Below are 18,550 nucleotides of genomic sequence, written 5' to 3' on the forward strand. Positions count from 1 at the left end.
ATTAGGCGGCGGGGGGGGGGGAGCGGGGAAGAAGAGAGACAATAAAATAATAAAAAAGCGAGAGAAGGTAACAGCGACTCGGTGCAGGTTAAGCGAAGACTGTGCAGAATTTTGCTAGGATGTTGCCCAATATTCAGCCAGCTTTTAGGCTCTCCAGAACTCCTAGTGGCCTGATGTTAAGCAAAGGGGGTGCAGAAGCTCTAATGATGTTGTAACCACAAGACAAGGATCTAGCCATGAGCTTAACATGGAGTATACCAGGAGAGATTACTAGGTGTTCTGCAGCTTCTCAGGTTGCACCTAGGAAAAGGGGGGGAGGGAGTGATTGCTGGTCCCTTTTTGAAAATAAATCATCCAGCAGTTACCCAGTTTTGGTGTCCCACTTTCCCTTCAAGTAACTCAATGGCCAGATGTTGAGAGCCAGATGAGTGTCATGGTTCCAGTGCTAGACTAGGATCTTGGAGACCAGAGTTCAGATCCCACTCTGACTTTTGAGTTAGCCACTCACATATATGTTGAGTCTACCTCACAGGGTTATTGTGATGATAAAATGGAGTGGGGCCGCTTTGAGTTTATTGGGGGAAGGATGGTATATAAATGCAATAAACTGACCTGGGATAGCTCAGTTGGTAAAGCAGGAGACTCTTAATCTCAGGGCTGTGGGTTTGTTGGGCAAAAGAGTCTTGCACTGCAGGGGGTTGGACTAGATGACCCTCATGGTCCCTTGCAAATCCACACTTCTAGGATATGAATGAAATAAATATCTGCCTGGCCACAGGCTCCTCATCCTTGGGTTAAGAAATAGGTGAGTGTCCCAAGGTCACATGCAGCGAGCTTCACTGTTGAAAGAAGGGGTTTGAAACTGGGTCTCCCCATTCCTCGTTTGACGCTCTAACCACTACACCACACTGCTCCCCAACTAGGGCTGCAGTCCTATAGCTTGTGGGTAAGTTCCATTGAGCACTGTAGGACTTCTAGGCCATCTCTCAACCTTACACTCCCTTCTTAAGACAGGAGCTGAATGTAGATTTTGTGACATCCTCAGACTGAATGCGAAGCAATGTGGGGAAAAGAAAAAAGCTGGATTGAGGTTAGGAGCAGGGGAAGGTGTCTTATGCCTGAGTCAGAGCATTAACCCATGTAGCTCAGGGTTTGGTTAACTCATGTAGCTTAGGTTTGGTGAGACCCTAAGCTACTGAAGGTCATGGGGCCCTTTATATGTCCAGCTGTCCTTTGTCAACAACAAATTGTGGCTTGCCGATCAGAAGGTCGGCGGTTCGAATCGCCACGACAGGGTGAGCTCCCGTTGCTAGGTCCCTGCTCCTGCCAACCTAGCAGTTCGAAAGAACGTCAAAGTGCAAGTAGATAAATAAGTACCACTGTGGTGGGAAGGTAAACGCCATTTCCGTGCACTGCTCTGGTTCGCCAGAAGCGGCTTAGTCATGCTGGCCACATGACCCGGAAGCTGTACGCCGGCTCCCTCGGCCAGTAAAGCGAGATGAGCGCCGCAACCCCAGAGTCTGTCACGACTGTACCTAATGGTCAGGGGTCCCTTTACCTTTACCTTTAAGGTACTGAAGGTAATGGGGCCCTTTATATGTCCAGCTGTCCTTTGTCAACAACAGATTGCGGCTTGCCAATCAGAAAGTTGGCGGTTCGAATCCCCATGATGGACGGGGTGAGCTCCCATTGCTCGGTCCCACCTCCTGTCCACCTACCAGTTCGAAAGCATGTCAAAGTGCAAGTAGATAAATAGGTCAGGTAAATGGTGTTTCCGTGCGCTGCTCTGCTTTGCCAGAAGTGTCTTAGCCATGCTGGCCACATGACCCGGAAAAACTGTCTGTGGACAAACGTCGGCACCTTGGCCTATAGAGCAAGATGAGCGCGCAACCCCAGAGTCGTCCGCAAGTGGACCTAATGGTCAGGGGTCCCTTTACCCTTTACCCTATATATAGAAATGAGCAAACCAGTGATATTTTAGGGAGCAAGCTAGCAAGCAGGGCCCATTACTTATCATAGGAGCCTACACAACACAAAACACTGTTGGTGTATGTAGGTTTTCTTTTATTTGTTTTTCATCTTATATTTTGGAAATGTACACCTAGTTCCCCCCCTTTAATTCTTTTTGGGGCCCCCAAGAGAGTGGGGCCCTAAGCCATAGCTTGTTTAGCTTATACGTAAATCCGGCACTGGCTGTACCACATTCTGGAATTTTATGCCAACTTATTTTATGCTGTTCTGGCTGGTCCTACCTTCCTAGCTGTGGATTTTGGATTTCCCCTCCCTTTTCCCTTGTGAACCAACCAGCACATCTTATTTTGCTTTCTATTTATACACCTGGAAGGCTGTGGGATGGAGGTGGGATGGAGGCTAAGGGTTTCCAAAGGGGCAGGCTGGGAACTCCTTCTGAAGGAGAAAGATGGCCTCTCTGACAAAACTGCTCTCCTCCAGAGCAGTGGCGTAGGGTGGGGGGTGCAGGGGGGGCCGGCCGCACCGGGCGCAACATCTGGGGGTTAGGGTTAGGGGGTGCAAATCCACGGGTTAGGGGGCGCAAATCCATTGGTTAGGGGGCGCAAATTACTTGCCTTGCCCCGGGTGCTGACAACCCACGCTACGCCACTGCTCCAGAGGCTTCAAATGTAGATTCATTCCCTTAGAGAGAGGGGGTGGGGGTGGCGACAGTGTAGCAGCAGTCCCTTGTCCCTATCCAGGAAGTTAAAAGATCCACTCTGTTCCTTATTCTGACCCTCAGCCCTGCTTCAAGACTATGCAAAGACTAGCTGCTTTTGAAGAGAATTGCCAAAGCAATCAGGCAAATAACCACTGACAGACTGGGATGAGGATGTGAAATTCCTGCTAGGCCTGAGGCCTTTGGAAGATAAGGTGGTATGCTTCAGAATTACTGGGTCCCATCTGCATGGTACATTTAAAACAGTAGCATACAGTGATACCTCGGGTTACATACGCTTCAGGTTACACACTCCGCTAACCTAGAAATAGTGCTTCAGGTTAAGAACTTTGCTTCAGGATGAGAACAGAAATCGGGCTCCGGTGGCGCGGCAGCAGCAGGAGGCCCCACTAGCTAAAGTGGTGCTTCAGGTTAAGAACAGTTTCAGGTTAAGTACGGACCTCCGGAACGAATTGAGTACTTAACCCGAGGTACCACTGTATATCACTTTAAACATTCTCCCAAAGAATTCTGGGAACTGTAGTTTGTTAAGGGTGCTGGAATTGGTTAGGGAACCGCTGTTCCTCTCCCAAACCCTCTTCTCAGAGAGCTCTGGGAATTGTAGCTTTGTGAAGGGGGGGGGTCCTCTCTCTTTTCGGCACCCTTAGCAAACTATGGTTCCCATGGTTCTTTTTTTGGGGGGGCGGGGGAGCCATGACTGTTCAGAGTGGTGTGACAGGGCTTTAAATCTGTGGTGGAGATGGGGTCCTTGTTGCTTGGAATTGCCCGTGGAACTTGAACAGCGCTGCACTCAGGTTGAAAGCATATCTCGAGGGCATCTCAGGCATGTAGTGCGAGCAAGTTCTATCTCTTAAGATCTAGATGAGGCATAGTTTCTTTATCATACACACACACTGCTCTGGGCCCCAAGTCCCCCTTGGTTCCTCCTGGCTATTGTTCAGGGATCAGCAAACTTTTTCAGCAGGGGGCCAGTCCACTGTCCCTCAGACCTTGGGGGGGGGGCGGACTATATTTTGAAAAAGAAAATGAACGAATCCCTATGCCCCACAAATAACCCAGAGATGCATTTTAAATAAAAGAACACATTCTAGTCATGTAAAAACACCAGGCAGGCCCCACAAATAACCCAGAGATGCATTTTAAAGAAAAGCACACATTCTACTCATGTGAAAACACGCTGATTCCCAGACCGTCCGTGGTCCGGATTGAGAAGGCGATTGGGCCGCATCCGGCCTCCGGGCCTTAGTTTGCCTACTCCTGCTATAGTTCATTCTGGAATCCCTCTTGCATTGCATGGCACTTGTCAGAGCTGCTTGAAGATCCTAGCTCACAGAGGATCACGCTAGCCAGCGATCATTAAGTAAAAGTCTTTATTGAATTACAGTTTCCATTCTCACGCTGCTGCTCGCAACTCTACGCCTAGTAGCTAGGTCGGCGAAGCTCCGTCTGAGTCTCCGCCCCGTGTGCACCAACTTAATATCCTAGCCTTGCTCCACCTTTTCCGCCTGACTGTCCTCCTCTGGGTCCCTCTACCCCCCGGGGCTTCTTCCTTCCGGGATTCTTCTGACGCTGACCCGGACCCTCCTGCCTCCTTGCGCCGGGCTTTAGGACCTGGCTCCCTTTCGGGGCTGCTTACTGCGCCGCCTTCCTCTGCATTTGAACTTGGCGCGCGCGCCCAACCTTCCACTTTCCTCTTAACCGTTTCTTCGCTCCCCGATGGAGGTGTGGCCACTCCTGACTCATGCCCTCCCTCCTGTGGTGAGCTGCCAGCGCTTCCCCCCTGGCTCCCTTCCTCTTCCCTGCTTCCTGGCGGTGACGCTGGTCCCGATTTCCAGCTGCTCCCCCCTGAGTCCCCTCTGGCTCTATCTTCCTGGGGTGCCCCCCTAGACTCCCCCCTTGCCCTGGCCACTGGTGCTCCTTTCTGTGAATCCTCTGATTCACTGGAAAGACTAGGAGATCTCGGGTCGTCGTCATCACTCATCTTTTCTTCTGCCTCCTCCCCTTCGCTCTCTGTTTCCTCCCTTGCCCGTGCCTCTGCTCCTAAACCCCTGACATCCATCCCCCCCTCGAAGCCCCCCATTCCCCCCTCCCCTCCTTCCGGTGCTGGAGCTGGGGGCTGCTGTTGCAAAGTGACGAACGTCGGATATCGGTCGCTTCCCGTGGCGGGCCTCCATCTGAACTCTCCCGGGTCTTCCTCCCTGCTCTCGTCGACGACGGTCACCTCCGCTTCCATCTCTGTGCCGCCGTGCTCGAAACCAGGGTCGTCCCCGAAAATGTCCATGTCCGTCTCTCCCTCACTTCCTCCTGGCGGCGTTGCTCGTCCTGAGCATTCCAGCCACTTTCTGCGGAACTGCTCCTCTGGCCTATCGTCCCACCAATACGAGGGTTCTGAGGCAGATCCCGAGGGTGACCCCTCCGGGGAACGGACGTCTCGTGTCGGTTCCTCGTCCGAGTCGAACCCCCGGAACGTGCTGGCCGAAAGCGTGGGCGTGAAAAGCCAGTCGTCGAAAAAGTCTGCTGGCATAGGTCTATGTGGGAAGAGGGCATGAAACTCGTCTTTGAGCAGAGGTTCGTCTAAGGCGTAGCCCGGCACCCAGCTGTTCGCACTGGCCGGGGTGCCCTCCTTGGCGAGAAAGTATTCTACCCCCTCTTCCCCCCATCTGGAGTCCAAAATCTCCGTGACTTCGTTGATGCGCTCCTTCTGTGCCACTCCCGCGTGCCCTGTTCTGTCTCTGGCCGGACTCGGCGCCGTTCCGGGTTCCTGGAACCTGTGCGGTGCCTTGTAGGGAGTGAGCACCGATCTGTGGAATACCGGATGCATTCTGGAACCCTCCGGAAGTGCCAGTCTGAAAGCTACCGGGTTGACCTGCTCTTCGACTTGGTAGGGCCCCAGTTGTTTATGCCCTAGTTTCTTCTTGGCCAACGACCTGGCCGGCACTGCGTGGGCTGCTAACCAAACCCAGTCTCCCACGTGGAGCTCTTCGCCAACCCTTCTGTGCTTGTCTGCTTGTACCTTGTATGCGTGCTTGGCCAGCTCCAGGTGGCGCCTCAGCTGATCGTGGACTTCCTGCAGCTCCGACGCGAACGCATCTGCTGTCTGCGGCTCCCCCTCCCCCATTCTTTCCAGTCCCGGGAAGGTTCTGGGGTGCCTCCCGTTGTTGGCGAAGAACGGCGTGACCCCCGTGGACACGTGCTTCGTGTTGTTGTAGGCGAACTCGGCAAGCGGCAGGTAATCCACCCACGTCGCAGGCTGTTGATTTGCATAACATCTCAGGTACTGCTGCATGATGGCATTGACCCGTTCCGCTTGCCCGTTGGTCTGCGGGTGTCTCGCCGACGCCAGGTTGATCTTGACGTTCAGGAAGCCCATCAGCTTCTGCCAGAAATTCGAGATGAACTGCCGCCCCCGGTCGGACAGAATAGACCGTGGCAGACCGTGAACCTTGAACACGTGGTCTATGAACAGTTTGGCGGTTTGCTCCGCCGTGGCCACCTTAGCACACGGAATGAAATGCGCCATCTTGGAAAACAGGTCCACCACCACCAGCACTGCCGTCTTGCCCCTTGAGCTGGGCAGATCCGTGACAAAGTCCAGGGCCACCCTTTCCCAAGGTTCGACCGGAGTTTGCAGCGGTTCCAACAGTCCGGCCGGCGGTTTGTGCACTGGTTTGGCCCTCTGGCAGGTGTCACACCTCGCCACGTAGTCTGCGACCTCCCCTCTCATTCCAGGCCACCAGAAATCCCTGGCTACTAATTCCACCGTCTTCTCCTTGCCAAAGTGCCCGGCCGTGGGCGCGTCGTGCAGCTGCTGCAGCACCTTGGCTCGAAGTTCGTCTCCCGGCACGTAGATGGCCCCTTTACGGATGAGCAATCCATCTCTTAGCTGGAAACCGTCGGCCGCTGCCTTGCCCCTTTGCACCTCTGCCATCTTTGCTTGTGCGAAGGAGTCCCCCTGCAACGCTCGTCGCACCGCCTCTAGGTCCACGGTCGCCGCGGCGCACGCCCACACTGTTGGTGCGAAGATGTGCATGGCGGCCGCTGGTGTTGCGTCCTCCAGATACTGTGGCTTACGGGAGAGAGCGTCTGCCATGATGTTGGTGTCCCCCGGGACATACTCTATTCGGAAGTCGAAGTTCGCAAAGAACTCAGCCCAACGTATCTGCCTCTGGTTCAGGAACTGTGCCGTGCGCCAGTGCTCTAGATTCTTGTGGTCCGTGCAAACCTGCACCGTGTGCTTGGCGCCGATCAGAAAGTGCCTCCACGCCTTGAACGCTGCGTGAATGGCCAGCAACTCCCTGTCCCATATGGTGTAGTTCTGCTCGGACTTGCTGAGCTTCCTGGAGTAAAACGCTCCCGGTCGCCACACCCCCTGCGGGTCTTTCTGCAGCAGGACCGCCCCCACGGCTCTGTCCGAGGCGTCTGTCTCCACCCTCATCGGCTTGCTGGGGTTGACATGAAGCAGCTGCTCTTCCGACGCGAAGAGACGCTTGAGTGCCTGAAAGGACTGCTCCGCCTGCTCTGTCCAAATGAACTTCTTTTTCTTGGAGCTAAGCGTGTCAGTGATGGCCGCCGTCTGCATCGCGAAGCCCTTGATAAACTTGCGATAGAAGTTCGCAAAGCCGACAAACCGTTGGACCTCCTTCCGGTTGCGCGGGCTCTTCCAATCCAACACCGCTCGAACCTTGGCGCTGTCCATGGCGAGCCCCTTGTCAGACAGCTTGTAGCCCAGAAAATCCACCTCCGGCACGTCAAATTGGCACTTCTCTAGCTTGGCGTAGAGCCTATGTTGCTTTAGCCTGCTCAGCACTTCCTTGACGTGTTTGTCATGCTCCTGCTGCGACTCCGAAAAGATCAGGATGTCATCTAAGAAACAGACGCACGTCTTGTAGAGAAGTCCCGCCAACACGTGATGCATAAATGCTTGAAAAACGTGGGAGCCATTTTGCAATCCAAAAGGCATAACTCTATATTCGTAGGTCCCCAGTGGCGTGAACATGGCTGTCTTCCACTCATCACCCTCCCGCATGCGAATGAGGTTGTACGCCCCCCGCAGGTCCAACTTGGTGAACACTCTGCCCTTCCGTACCTTTGCGAGGAGGTCGTCAATTCGGGGCATGGGGAAGTCCGATGGCCTAGTCACACTGTTCAAAATCCTGTAATCCACTACGAGTCTCTTTTGGGGCGTGTCCCGCTTCTTAACAAAGAATACGGGACTGCCCCCCACTGCCCTGGACTCCCGGATGAAGCCGCTCTGCAAATTATGATCAATGAACTCCTTGAGTTCTTGCAGTTCGTCCTCTGACATGGAATACAGTTTCCCTTTAGGCAGCGCCGCCCCCGGCAGCAGGTCAATTTTGCAGTCATATGGTCTGTGAGGGGGTAGCCTGTCTGCCTCCTTCTCGCAGAAAACTTCCAAAAATTCAGCGTACTTGTGGGGAATCGCTTGCAGCGTGCCTAGCAGCAGCTGTGACTCCTCTTCCTCTCCTTCCTGCCTGGGCACGATGCAGTGTTCAGCACAAAAGGAAGAGCCGAAGGTCAGCTGCCTCTGGTACCAAGCCATCGTTGGGCTGTGCTTGTCCAGCCAACTCATGCCCAATACAATGGGCGTGTCAGATAGTTGAGTGACGTTGAAGCTGATGATTTCTCTGTGATTCCCAAGTCGCATCACCATTGGTGGCGTCTGCTTCACCACTTGCCCCCCGAGCAGCTCCCTGCCATCCACCGTGACAACCTGCAGGGGCAGTGTGGCCGGCAGCAACTGCACAGCGTGCCTGTCGACAAAGTCCTGCCCTATAAAGTCCGCATTGCTGCCTGAGTCAATGGTGATTGGCACGTCCATGGTGATTCCATTGGGCAGCTGGAGAGATGCTGTGAGCCTCACTACTGGTTTGGGCGGGAGGGGGTTCACGGGCTGTAAAATCTCTGGGGACTGCGTCACTAACACGTCTGGCTGGGCCCCAGTGCCTCTTCCTCCAGCCAGACAGCGTCGTTTCCCTGCTGTGGTCCTCCTTGCTGCGTTGCTGCAGTCACCATTGCTGAGGCTGCAGTGAGCTTGTGGGGCCTCTGGGGACACTCTTTTGCCATATGCCCTGGCTCCTCACAGACGTAACACTTCCTGTTCCCTCTAGGAGGCTTCGCTTTCACTGCTGCCGGTGCTAGGGCTCTGGTTGCTGACTGAGCCCTTGCACCTCCAACCTCCATAGGTTCGGCTCCTCCTCCTGGCGGAGGCGTGGATTGCGCCCGCGCTGCTTCTCTGGGAAGGAAGGAGGGGCCCCCGGCTGGTTCGCGCCCTCCACGCCCTTCGTCCCTGCTCCACGGACGTCCTTCCAGCCTCACCCCCACTGCCAGTGCCCTCTGAACGACCTCCTGGGTGGTTCGGGGTCTCTCCCCCCTCGCAATCTCATCTTTAATCGAGTTGTGCAGCCCCTCCCAAAAGAGGTCTCTTACAGGAGCCGAATCTCTGTCCCATTCCAGGGCACTGACCAAGGCGAAAAAGCGGGCATGATACTGCCTGACGCTGGCCCTCCCTTGTCTCAGCCCATGCACCTCCTTCCGTGCAAGATCCACGTCAATACTTGATAAAAAACACCCATCCATCGCTTTAATAAAGGCATCTGCATTCTGGAGCGCCGGATCCTTATCTCTCCATAAATTGCGTAGCCATGCTTTCGCATCCCCATGCAAATGGGACATGATGAACCCCACTCTCTCTTGTTCATCTCTAAAGTCTTTATGCAGCAGTTGCAGTGCGCACAATACGTCGGCTCTAAAGTTGGGATACTGTTGCAGGTTCCCATCGAAGTGAGAGACCAGCCCGCCTGTCCGTCTCGCCAACCCAATTCCCTCCTGCCGGGGTGTCTGCTTTGTCAGCACGTCTAACCTGACCTGGAGATCCCTGCAGGCGGCAGCTGCTTCCTCCTCTCTCTTCCTGGATGCGAGAGCCTCGGCGTTCAGTTGTGCCACTGCGTTTCTGAGTTCCTCTATCTGCTGCTCAGCCGTCATGTCGTCTGCCGTTCGTGAGCTCGCTAGTAGGCACCTGTTTCTCTCCCCTCCTCGAGGCTGTAGATGCCCACAAGAGGGTGACGGAGCTTACTGTCAGAGCTGCTTGAAGATCCTAGCTCACAGAGGATCACGCTAGCCAGCGATCATTAAGTAAAAGTCTTTATTGAATTACAGTTTCCATTCTCACGCTGCTGCTCGCAACTCTACGCCTAGTAGCTAGGTCGGCGAAGCTCCGTCTGAGTCTCCGCCCCGTGTGCACCAACTTAATATCCTAGCCTTGCTCCACCTTTTCCGCCTGACTGTCCTCCTCTGGGTCCCTCTACCCCCCGGGGCTTCTTCCTTCCGGGATTCTTCTGACGCTGACCCGGACCCTCCTGCCTCCTTGCGCCGGGCTTTAGGACCTGGTTCCCTTTCGGGGCTGCTTACTGCGCCGCCTTCCTCTGCATTTGAACTTGGCGCGCGCGCCCAACCTTCCACTTTCCTCTTAACCGTTTCTTCGCTCCCCGATGGAGGTGTGGCCACTCCTGACTCATGCCCTCCCTCCTGTGGTGAGCTGCCAGCGCTTCCCCCCTGGCTCCCTTCCTCTTCCCTGCTTCCTGGCGGTGACGCTGGTCCCGATTTCCAGCTGCTCCCCCCTGAGTCCCCTCTGGCTCTATCTTCCTGGGGTGCCCCCCTAGACTCCCCCCTTGCCCTGGCCACTGGTGCTCCTTTCTGTGAATCCTCTGATTCACTGGAAAGACTAGGAGATCTCGGGTCGTCGTCATCACTCATCTTTTCTTCTGCCTCCTCCCCTTCGCTCTCTGTTTCCTCCCTTGCCCGTGCCTCTGCTCCTAAACCCCTGACAGCACTCTTTTTGTTTTTTTAAATGTATTTTTATTAAATATTTTCTTGATTTACAAAGGTATGTGCAATGTCTCTCTCGTGGTTTTTTTTCTACGTAACACATTTTATTTTATTTTTTACAAATTGGTTTTATTTGTTGAGGCATTAGGAAGAATAGGGGGAAAGAGGTGGAGGGGGGCGGGAAAGATGAATGGGGGTGGGGTCAGGTGGTGATGTTTCTATTTTACTTAATATATGTGGGGTTTTGCGTCAGCGTCGCTTGTGCGGGTTCTCTGCTGTTCACTTGTGTTCCTTTGGTGATGGGAGAGGTTGGGGTTGGCCTAGGGTGCATGGCACGCTTTAACCTACTTAAGGCTATCATTGGCTACTGCAGCTATTTGTTGTCGCCGCTGTCCGAAGTATGGCTCTGAATGTCAGTTTCTGGGAACTACAAGTGGAGAGTGCAGCTTTCGCACTCAGGTCCTGCTCGTGGGCTTCCCAGAGGCATGTGTTGCTGGCCACTGTGAGAGCAAGATACAGAGGTACCTCAGGTTACAGACACTTCAGGTTACAGACTCCGCTAACCCAGAAATATTACCTCGGGTTAAGAACTTTGCTTCAGGATGAGAACAAAAATTGGGCTCCGGCGGCAGCGGCAGGCCCCATTAGCTAAAGTGGTGCTTCAGGTTAAGAACAGTTTCAGGTTAAGAATGGATCTCCGGAACGAATTAAGTACTTAACCCGAGGTACCATTGTACTGGGCCTTCATCCTGACCCAGCAGGGCTCTTCTTGCATTATTTGAGAGTGAAGCAGGAGAGGGTTTTTTGTTTGTTTCAGACCCAGCAGGATTTCCTGGATGCTGACCAGGGAAGCTTCGACCGAGAAGCCATGCAGGAGAGCTACGGCACCATCTTTATGGGTGAGATTATTTCCCCCCTGTTCTTTCCAGTTATGAGGTGGGGTTTTGGGGGGTTGTTTTTTTAAGCACTGCAGACTTAAACTGAGCTGGACTTTGTTTAATTGTTGCGTACAAGTTTCCTATGAAAGCCATGGAGTTTGCATGTGAGAGAGGCAGAACTAAGGACTCGCCAGACGCTTCTGCATCATGGATGTACAGGCAAGCCCATGCATGTTTACTTGGAAGTAAGTCCCCTTGTGTTCAATGGGACTTACTGCAAAGTAGCTGTGCAACGGACTGCAGCCTTAAACTGGCTAATAATAGTTATTATTTCATATTTGGGAGTGGAATGTATTACGTATGGGTTGGGAAACACTTCAAAGGAGAAGAGGGGGAAATGTCTCTTCAAATATTTCAATTTTTATTAATGTAAGCTGCCTTGATAGTTTTTTTTTATATTAGAAGGCAACATATACATTTATCCAATCCTAGTTTTTTTAAAAAATTAACTAAAAGAATGAGATCTGCCTAGTTAATCAGGGCTACCTTCAAATATTTCTAACCTTTTAAATACAGTCAATCAACTATAGGAAAACCAGTCACATGTACAGTGCATCCCTTTCATATTTACTCAGAAGCAATGCCCTCCTCTGTGTTCAGTAAGGCTTATTACATAAGGAGTGCAGCCTTAGATGAATGATCTATTTAAACATTTCCACATAACAATACAATACTCCAAAAGGGGGAGAAACAGACTTTGTTATTTAGATTATAAATTCAATGCATGTGTCTTAACAAGCATAATCTAAAAAGAGGCATTGCCCCTTCCCTCTTTTCACAGGATGGGATGCTTCCAATTAGATGGTGCTTGTCACCTGTAGTTTTCACAAGCTTTCTGTTTTTAAAACTTTACTGCAGAGTGATTGCTTCAACAGCAGCCTCCCCCCAGAGAACTCTTGCTGGCTGGGGAGTCCGCTTCCAGGCTTTCTTTTTCACTTTCTTGAAAAAGCAAGCGGGGGAAATGAATCCACAACTCATCTCCTTCTTTCTTTCTTTCTTTCTTTCTTTCTTTCTTTCTTTCTTTCTTTCTTTCTTTCTTTCTTTCTTTCTTTCCTTCCTTCCTTCCTTCCTTCCTTCCTTCCTTCCTTCCTTCCTTCCTTCCTTCCTTCCTTCCTTCCTTCTTTCTTTCTTTCTTTCTCTCTCTCTCTCTCTCTCTCTCTCCCTCTCTCTCTCTCCTCTTCCTTTCCAAGCCTCTGGACTGTTTGCCTATCTGGAACAAGGGCAGAACACTTGGGCCCCAGATTTCCAGAGCTTCCGCTGTGATGCAGATGAAAAGATGATTAAACAATTGCCGGAACAAGTGCCAGAAGCAGCAACTTGGTGCAATTCCTACCGGTGTCCTGCGAGCATCCATAGTTCAGATCTATCTGGTCCAGGTAAGGATTGTACTTGGCATCTTCAAGCTTAAGCCTAAAAATCACCTTCCAAGCCCCAAATCAGAGGTGGCTAAGTTATCATGTTCCAGATGTCTACAGCTCCCATAGGCCCCGGCCTGTGTGTCAGTGTTGGAATTTGTAGCCCCACAACCTCTGAAGGGCACCAGGAACTCCTCAAGAAGGACATGAAGACCACAGACCCTTCCCCCAGCTGCAGAAACTGGTATTCTGAATACCACAACACACACGTAACTGGCTGTGAAGTAACATAACATTATATATAATAAAACTGTAATCGTCATATCAAAAAATTGCAAAGCACAGTTCCTGGTGGCAATAACATATCATATTACAGTGGTATCTCTGGTTACAGACGCTTCAGGTTACAGACTCCGCTAACCCAGAAATAGTACCTCAGGTTAAGAACTTTGCTTCAGGATGAGAACAGAAATTGTGCAGCAGCGGCGCGGTGGCAGCAGCGGGAGGCCCCATTAGCTAAAGTGGTGCTTCAGGTTAAGAACAGTTTCAGGTTAAGAACAGACCTCCGGAACGAATTAAGTTCTTAACCCGAGATACCACTGTACTATTAACCTTCTATATGTTTTTATTGTTGTAAAGTCCAAGGATAGTCAAGTCCAAACATTGTCAAGTCCAACGATTACAATGTACAGTTCCTGTTGGCAATGCCATTTCATACTGATATCTTCAGGCAATTAAAATTAAATATTCTTACAGAGACCTAATCACAATGATACCCAACCGATGGAAATCTAATATGTTAAGTATTCCACATCTTCATTTATATACACTATTACAACTTTATCAAACTTATTCAGTGAGGCTTAATCATCAATGGATCCCAGCCAGCAAATGGTCATTGTGGTCTCCACTTCCTAATGTTGATCATAAAAGTATAAATTAATCTTAGGAGATTGTAACATTATTAATTACCTAAACACCTGTGTGTTACAAGAAAGGATACCTTCTTTGCAGTCATTCAGACAACACAGGGGTCCAGCTCCGAGGGCCTTCTGGCAGTTCCCTCACTGCGAGAAGTGAGGCTACAGGGAACCAGGCAGAGAGCCTTCCTGGTAGTGGTGCCCGCCCTGTGGATGTCAAGGAAATAAGCAACTGAGTTTTAGAAGACATCTGAAGGCAGCCCTGTATAGGGAAGTTTGATGTTTTACTGTGCTTAATGTCTATAATTTGTTGGAAGCCACCCAGAATGGCTGGGGCAACCCAGTCAGATGGCCCGAATGATAATAATAATAATAATAATAATAATAATAATAATAATAATAATAATTTCCCCACTTCCCCCCTGCAAGACACATTTTATTTTCATTTCATTTTTCTTTTCTTTTTTTATAAATGTTTATTGGATTTTCACAAATTATAGAAACACACACAATGCACATTACAAACATAGACACACAAAAACAAACATGTATAATTTCAAATCCTTTTTTTCTTAAAACTTACTTCACCGACTTCCCCGTACCTCCCCTTTCTGCATCCCAATTCCCAAATTTGTTTCAGCAAATCCTCCCCCGTAATTTTATCTAATTTTTCCTTATTCTTTTCTTTTACTTAATCTTTTACAGCTGTAATCTCCTATTTTTTATAACCACAACATTTTAGCACTCGTTAATTTTACAATATTTCTTAAGATAAATTTTAAATTTCTTCCAATCTTCTTCCGCCGTCTCTTTCCCCTGGTCTCGGATTCTGCCAGTTATTTCAGCCAGTCCCATGTAGTCTATCACCTTCATCTGCCTATTTTCATTTCATTTTTCATAGGGAGGATGTTCTGGCCTCCTTTTGGTAGCCTCTCCCAAGCCTTCTCAGGCATTTTTCTTTTCCTTTCCTTTGCAGATGATGACCCGATGAGCGAGGAAGAAGATGAAAACGTGAAGAGGGAAGAAGGTCCCAGAGTCACAAAACCACGGGCATCTCTGTTGGGGAAACCCAGTGCTGGTTCCATGGGGGAAGAAACCTGGGAGAGTGGGAACAATCGCTTGCAGGGACAAACAGCCAGTAACAATCCTGCCGACGACAAAGATGGAGGCCTTGTTGGTAACGAAAACATCCAGCAAAGCATAGATGCAGAAGGGAACCAGAACGTATGCTTCAAGTGTGGGAAAAAATATGGCAGGAAGTCAACTCTCAAAAGACACCTAAAACTCCACAGCAGTATGAGACCCTATATATGTCCCACCTGTGGCAAAGGTTTCACTGAGAAATGTCAACTCATTGCCCACACACAAGGACATACGAAAAAGCGTCGTTTGAGAAGGGAGCCCTACGAATGCCCTGAGTGTGGGGAGGACTTCTTTACGAAAGCCTCTTTCAACAAGCATCGGGCGAGCCACACCAATGAGCCAACTTATTCGTGCCCTGACTGTGGGAAAAGCTATGAGGCAGAGAGACACCTTGTTCACCATGTGGCGAAGGCCCACTCGGGTGCGACTCTCTTTGAACGCCCCGGCTGCGGGAAAGGCTTTACGAAAGAGAGAGATCTCGCTTTGCATCGAGCGACGAGCGACACCGAAGGAAGCTGCTACCGGTGCCATGACCATGGGACAAGTGTCGTAGAGGAATCTCCTCTAATCAAACAGGGAGAGCTCCCCACAATGGAGCGTCCTTGCAGATGCTCAGAATGCAAGGAAGGTTTGGGTGACGATGCCGGTCATTGGAGAATGCACGAAAAGGGGAACCCTCATAAATACCTTCCCTGTGAAATCCACTTTGGAAACAGGCCGCCCCACCCTACAAATAGGGAAAGTGATGCAGAAGAGCATAGCCGCGAATGCCCCATGGCTAATCACTGGAGGGTGCATGCAAGAGAGCAGCAGTGTGGACAGGCAGGTGCGTTCAGGGAAGAAACCCGACTCACTAGAAATCAGAAAACCCAAGCGGATTTTGAATCCGAGGCCTGCTTTGACTGCGGAAAGCCCCTCTGCGCCGACTCGACGCTGCCTGTGCAGCCCAAATTTGAAATGGATGAAACTGATGCTAAGCATCAGAGAAGAGGACATCGGGCAGACCTCGAGGCAAGAGCGCTGGCGGCTGACCAGCTGGAAACCCCCCGGAAGAAAGGATCCTATAGTTGCTCCCGTTGCGAGAGAGTCTACACGACCCACTACAACCTCAGGAGACATCAGAGAATCCACTCGGAATGCAGACCTGCCAAAAGTTCCAGCCGTGGGGAAGGTTTTTCCTGCGCGTGGTCCTTCCCTGACAATCGGAAAGCCTGTGTCAAAGGAGAAAGTGACCTACACAAATGCTCTTGCTGTGCGAAAGGGTTTGGCGCTAAAAGTGTGCTCCATGGATTCTTGCCACCCACTGTAAAAGCCAAGCCTTACAAATGTTCCATTTGTGGGAAAGCCTTTGCGTACAGATACACTCTCGCTCAACATCAGGAAACCCACGAGGATGAGCAACCCAGTCTGCATATATGCTCGTTTTGCAGCCAAGCATTCCGAACCTGGAGCTGCCTCAATAGACACCAGCAGCTGCACATGGGGGAGAAGCGCTACCAATGCGCCGTTTGCGGGAAAGCCTTCGCCTACAGAGACGCCCTCGCTCGCCATCGGGAGATACACACGCAAGGGCCGCTCCACAAGTGCACTTTCTGCCCGAAAACCTTCCCAACCAGTAATTCTCTCAGTAGACACAGGCTCATCCACTTGAAAACAAGGTCCTACCAGTGCTCTATCTGCCAGAAAGCCTTCGGGACAAAATATTCCCTCCATAGGCACCAGGACATGCATGCCAATGGAAGTCCAGGCAAACTGACCAGTGGCGGGGAAGGTCCTGGCGTAGCTGAAGAGGAAGCTAGCACGACAGAAGAAAATTCCAATGGCTCGCCTGATGGTTCAATGGTCTCTGGGCATGAGGACATCTACAAGGAGAAGGAGAGCTTTGAGAGTGTGGGCGGTATTGCCTGGGACAGCCACTTGGAGGAAAATTCTGCCAAAGGGTTAGAAGAACATAAGAACACATTCAGAGATGGCTCAGTGCTTCCCGAATACCGAGCTAGACATGCCAACGAAAGTGTCAACCCAGGGTGTGAAAATTCAATAAACTCTAAGCACCAGGGAGTCCACGCTGAAGGAAATTCACCTGGGTCGATGGGCAGCTCAGAACTTACTGGACAAGAAGAACCTGTTACTGGTGACCAAACTGTTTCCAGGGATGGCTCCATGCTTGCTCACAATCCAACAGGCGATACAGAAGGACATTTCAGCCTGTGGACCGACAATTCGGCCTACTCTGGACTGATTCAGGGAGCCCCTCTGGGAGATAACCCTCCTGAGAGTTCTGGGAGTGTGAGGACCTGCGGCTCATTGCTGCCTGAAGAGCAGAGCACCCACTTAGAAGAACACTCTGTTAATGGGTTAGATGGTCAGGATCCCATTGGGGTCAATTCAACTCACTTGAGTCATGAGGGAGTTGTCACGGGCAAAGAAAGACATACATGCCTTAACTGCGGGAAATCCTATGGGGAGAAATATTCCCTCACGAGACATCAGGTAACCGATACCTCGGCGAGACCTTATCAATGTCAAACCTGTGGGGAGAGCTTCCAGGACCCTCAAATGCTAGCAAGGCACCAGCTCATGCATACAGATTTCAGGCCTAATCAGTGCCACGAATGTGGGAAATGCTTCAGAACAAGGTCCTGCATTCACAGGCATCTGAAGACCCACAGCGAGAGGCCCTATTGCTGTGTTTATTGTGGCAAGAGGGTCACAACAGTCCCAAATCTTCGGTATCACCTCAGGCTTCACACAGGGGAGAGGCCGTATAAGTGTACAGAGTGCGACAAAGATTACCCGAACCCGTGGTCCCTTAAAAAGCATTTGAAGACCCATTTGAAAACAACTTCCTCCTAGAGCTAGACCAGCTAGATCGGGTTTCTCAACACAGGATTGCCATATTTCCAAAAATTAAAATTCCTGACGCCTGCAAAGTTGCTCAGCTTTTTTTTTTTTTAGGAAGGTCCCAAAATTGTTGAGCTTCTGTGGGGGACCCCTCCCCCCACAAAATAGTGATTTTAAGCTTCTGGAACTGTTTCCGCTGCTTTTTCCATCGCGTTGCCACACATCCGTGTTTTCCCTGACATTTTTCCGATTTGGCAATATCCGCCCCCCCCCCCAACGCCATTTTGGCACCCAAATCCAGGACGTATCAGTGATTTTCCTGATGTGTGGCAAGCTTACTTAATATGTTTTCCCAAGACGTAATGTAATGGGACGATCCTTAATATGGTCTGCTGCTGTGGGTCTGTTTTTACTTAAGATCATTGGTGCTGAAACATGCCTGTGTCTTCAGGTAACCCAGAATCTCTATACTGTATAAGGAGTGGTCATAATCTACCTCATAATCAACTTTACTTTGTGCAGTTTCAAAGTACCTTTTCTCAGGGAATGAACCTTCCGTGCTGCTGGTGATACGTAGATATTTTGGTTGTTTTGAATTACTGGACCTGACTGGGGAAACACGGGTACTGCTTGACGGAGGAAGGAAGTGGAAACCAAGAGGCCAGTCTACTCTCTCAAAAGAAGAGGTGTGGGGAGAAACAGCTGTGTAGTTATTAATTTTAAAACATCCACTCCCTAGTCAGAAAACAAGAGCTGCAGAATATTGTTCAGTTGGGCATGGCTTAGTTTGATGTTGAACTGGTCTGAATTCTAACA

The 18,550-nt window shown here is 50.7% G+C and overlaps 1 protein-coding gene across 1 annotated transcript; it reads left to right on the top strand.

Moving 5' to 3' along the window:
• Nucleotides 1-15,043: 15,043 nt before the first annotated feature.
• LOC310699247 (uncharacterized protein) lies at nt 15,044-17,850 on the top strand (the record flags this gene model as incomplete). The annotated part of the gene is made up of 1 exon (XM_083486872.1): nt 15,044-17,850. The coding sequence occupies one exon, from the start codon at nt 15,044-15,046 to the stop codon at nt 17,744-17,746; it is 2,703 nt and encodes a 900-aa protein (XP_083342998.1). The 3' UTR covers nt 17,747-17,850.
• Between the last annotated feature and the right edge of the window lie 700 nt (nt 17,851-18,550).

The sequence above is a fragment of the Podarcis liolepis genome (assembly GCF_965112155.1).
Source record: "Podarcis liolepis genome assembly, chromosome: 2".
Lineage (NCBI taxonomy): Eukaryota > Metazoa > Chordata > Lepidosauria > Squamata > Lacertidae > Podarcis > Podarcis liolepis.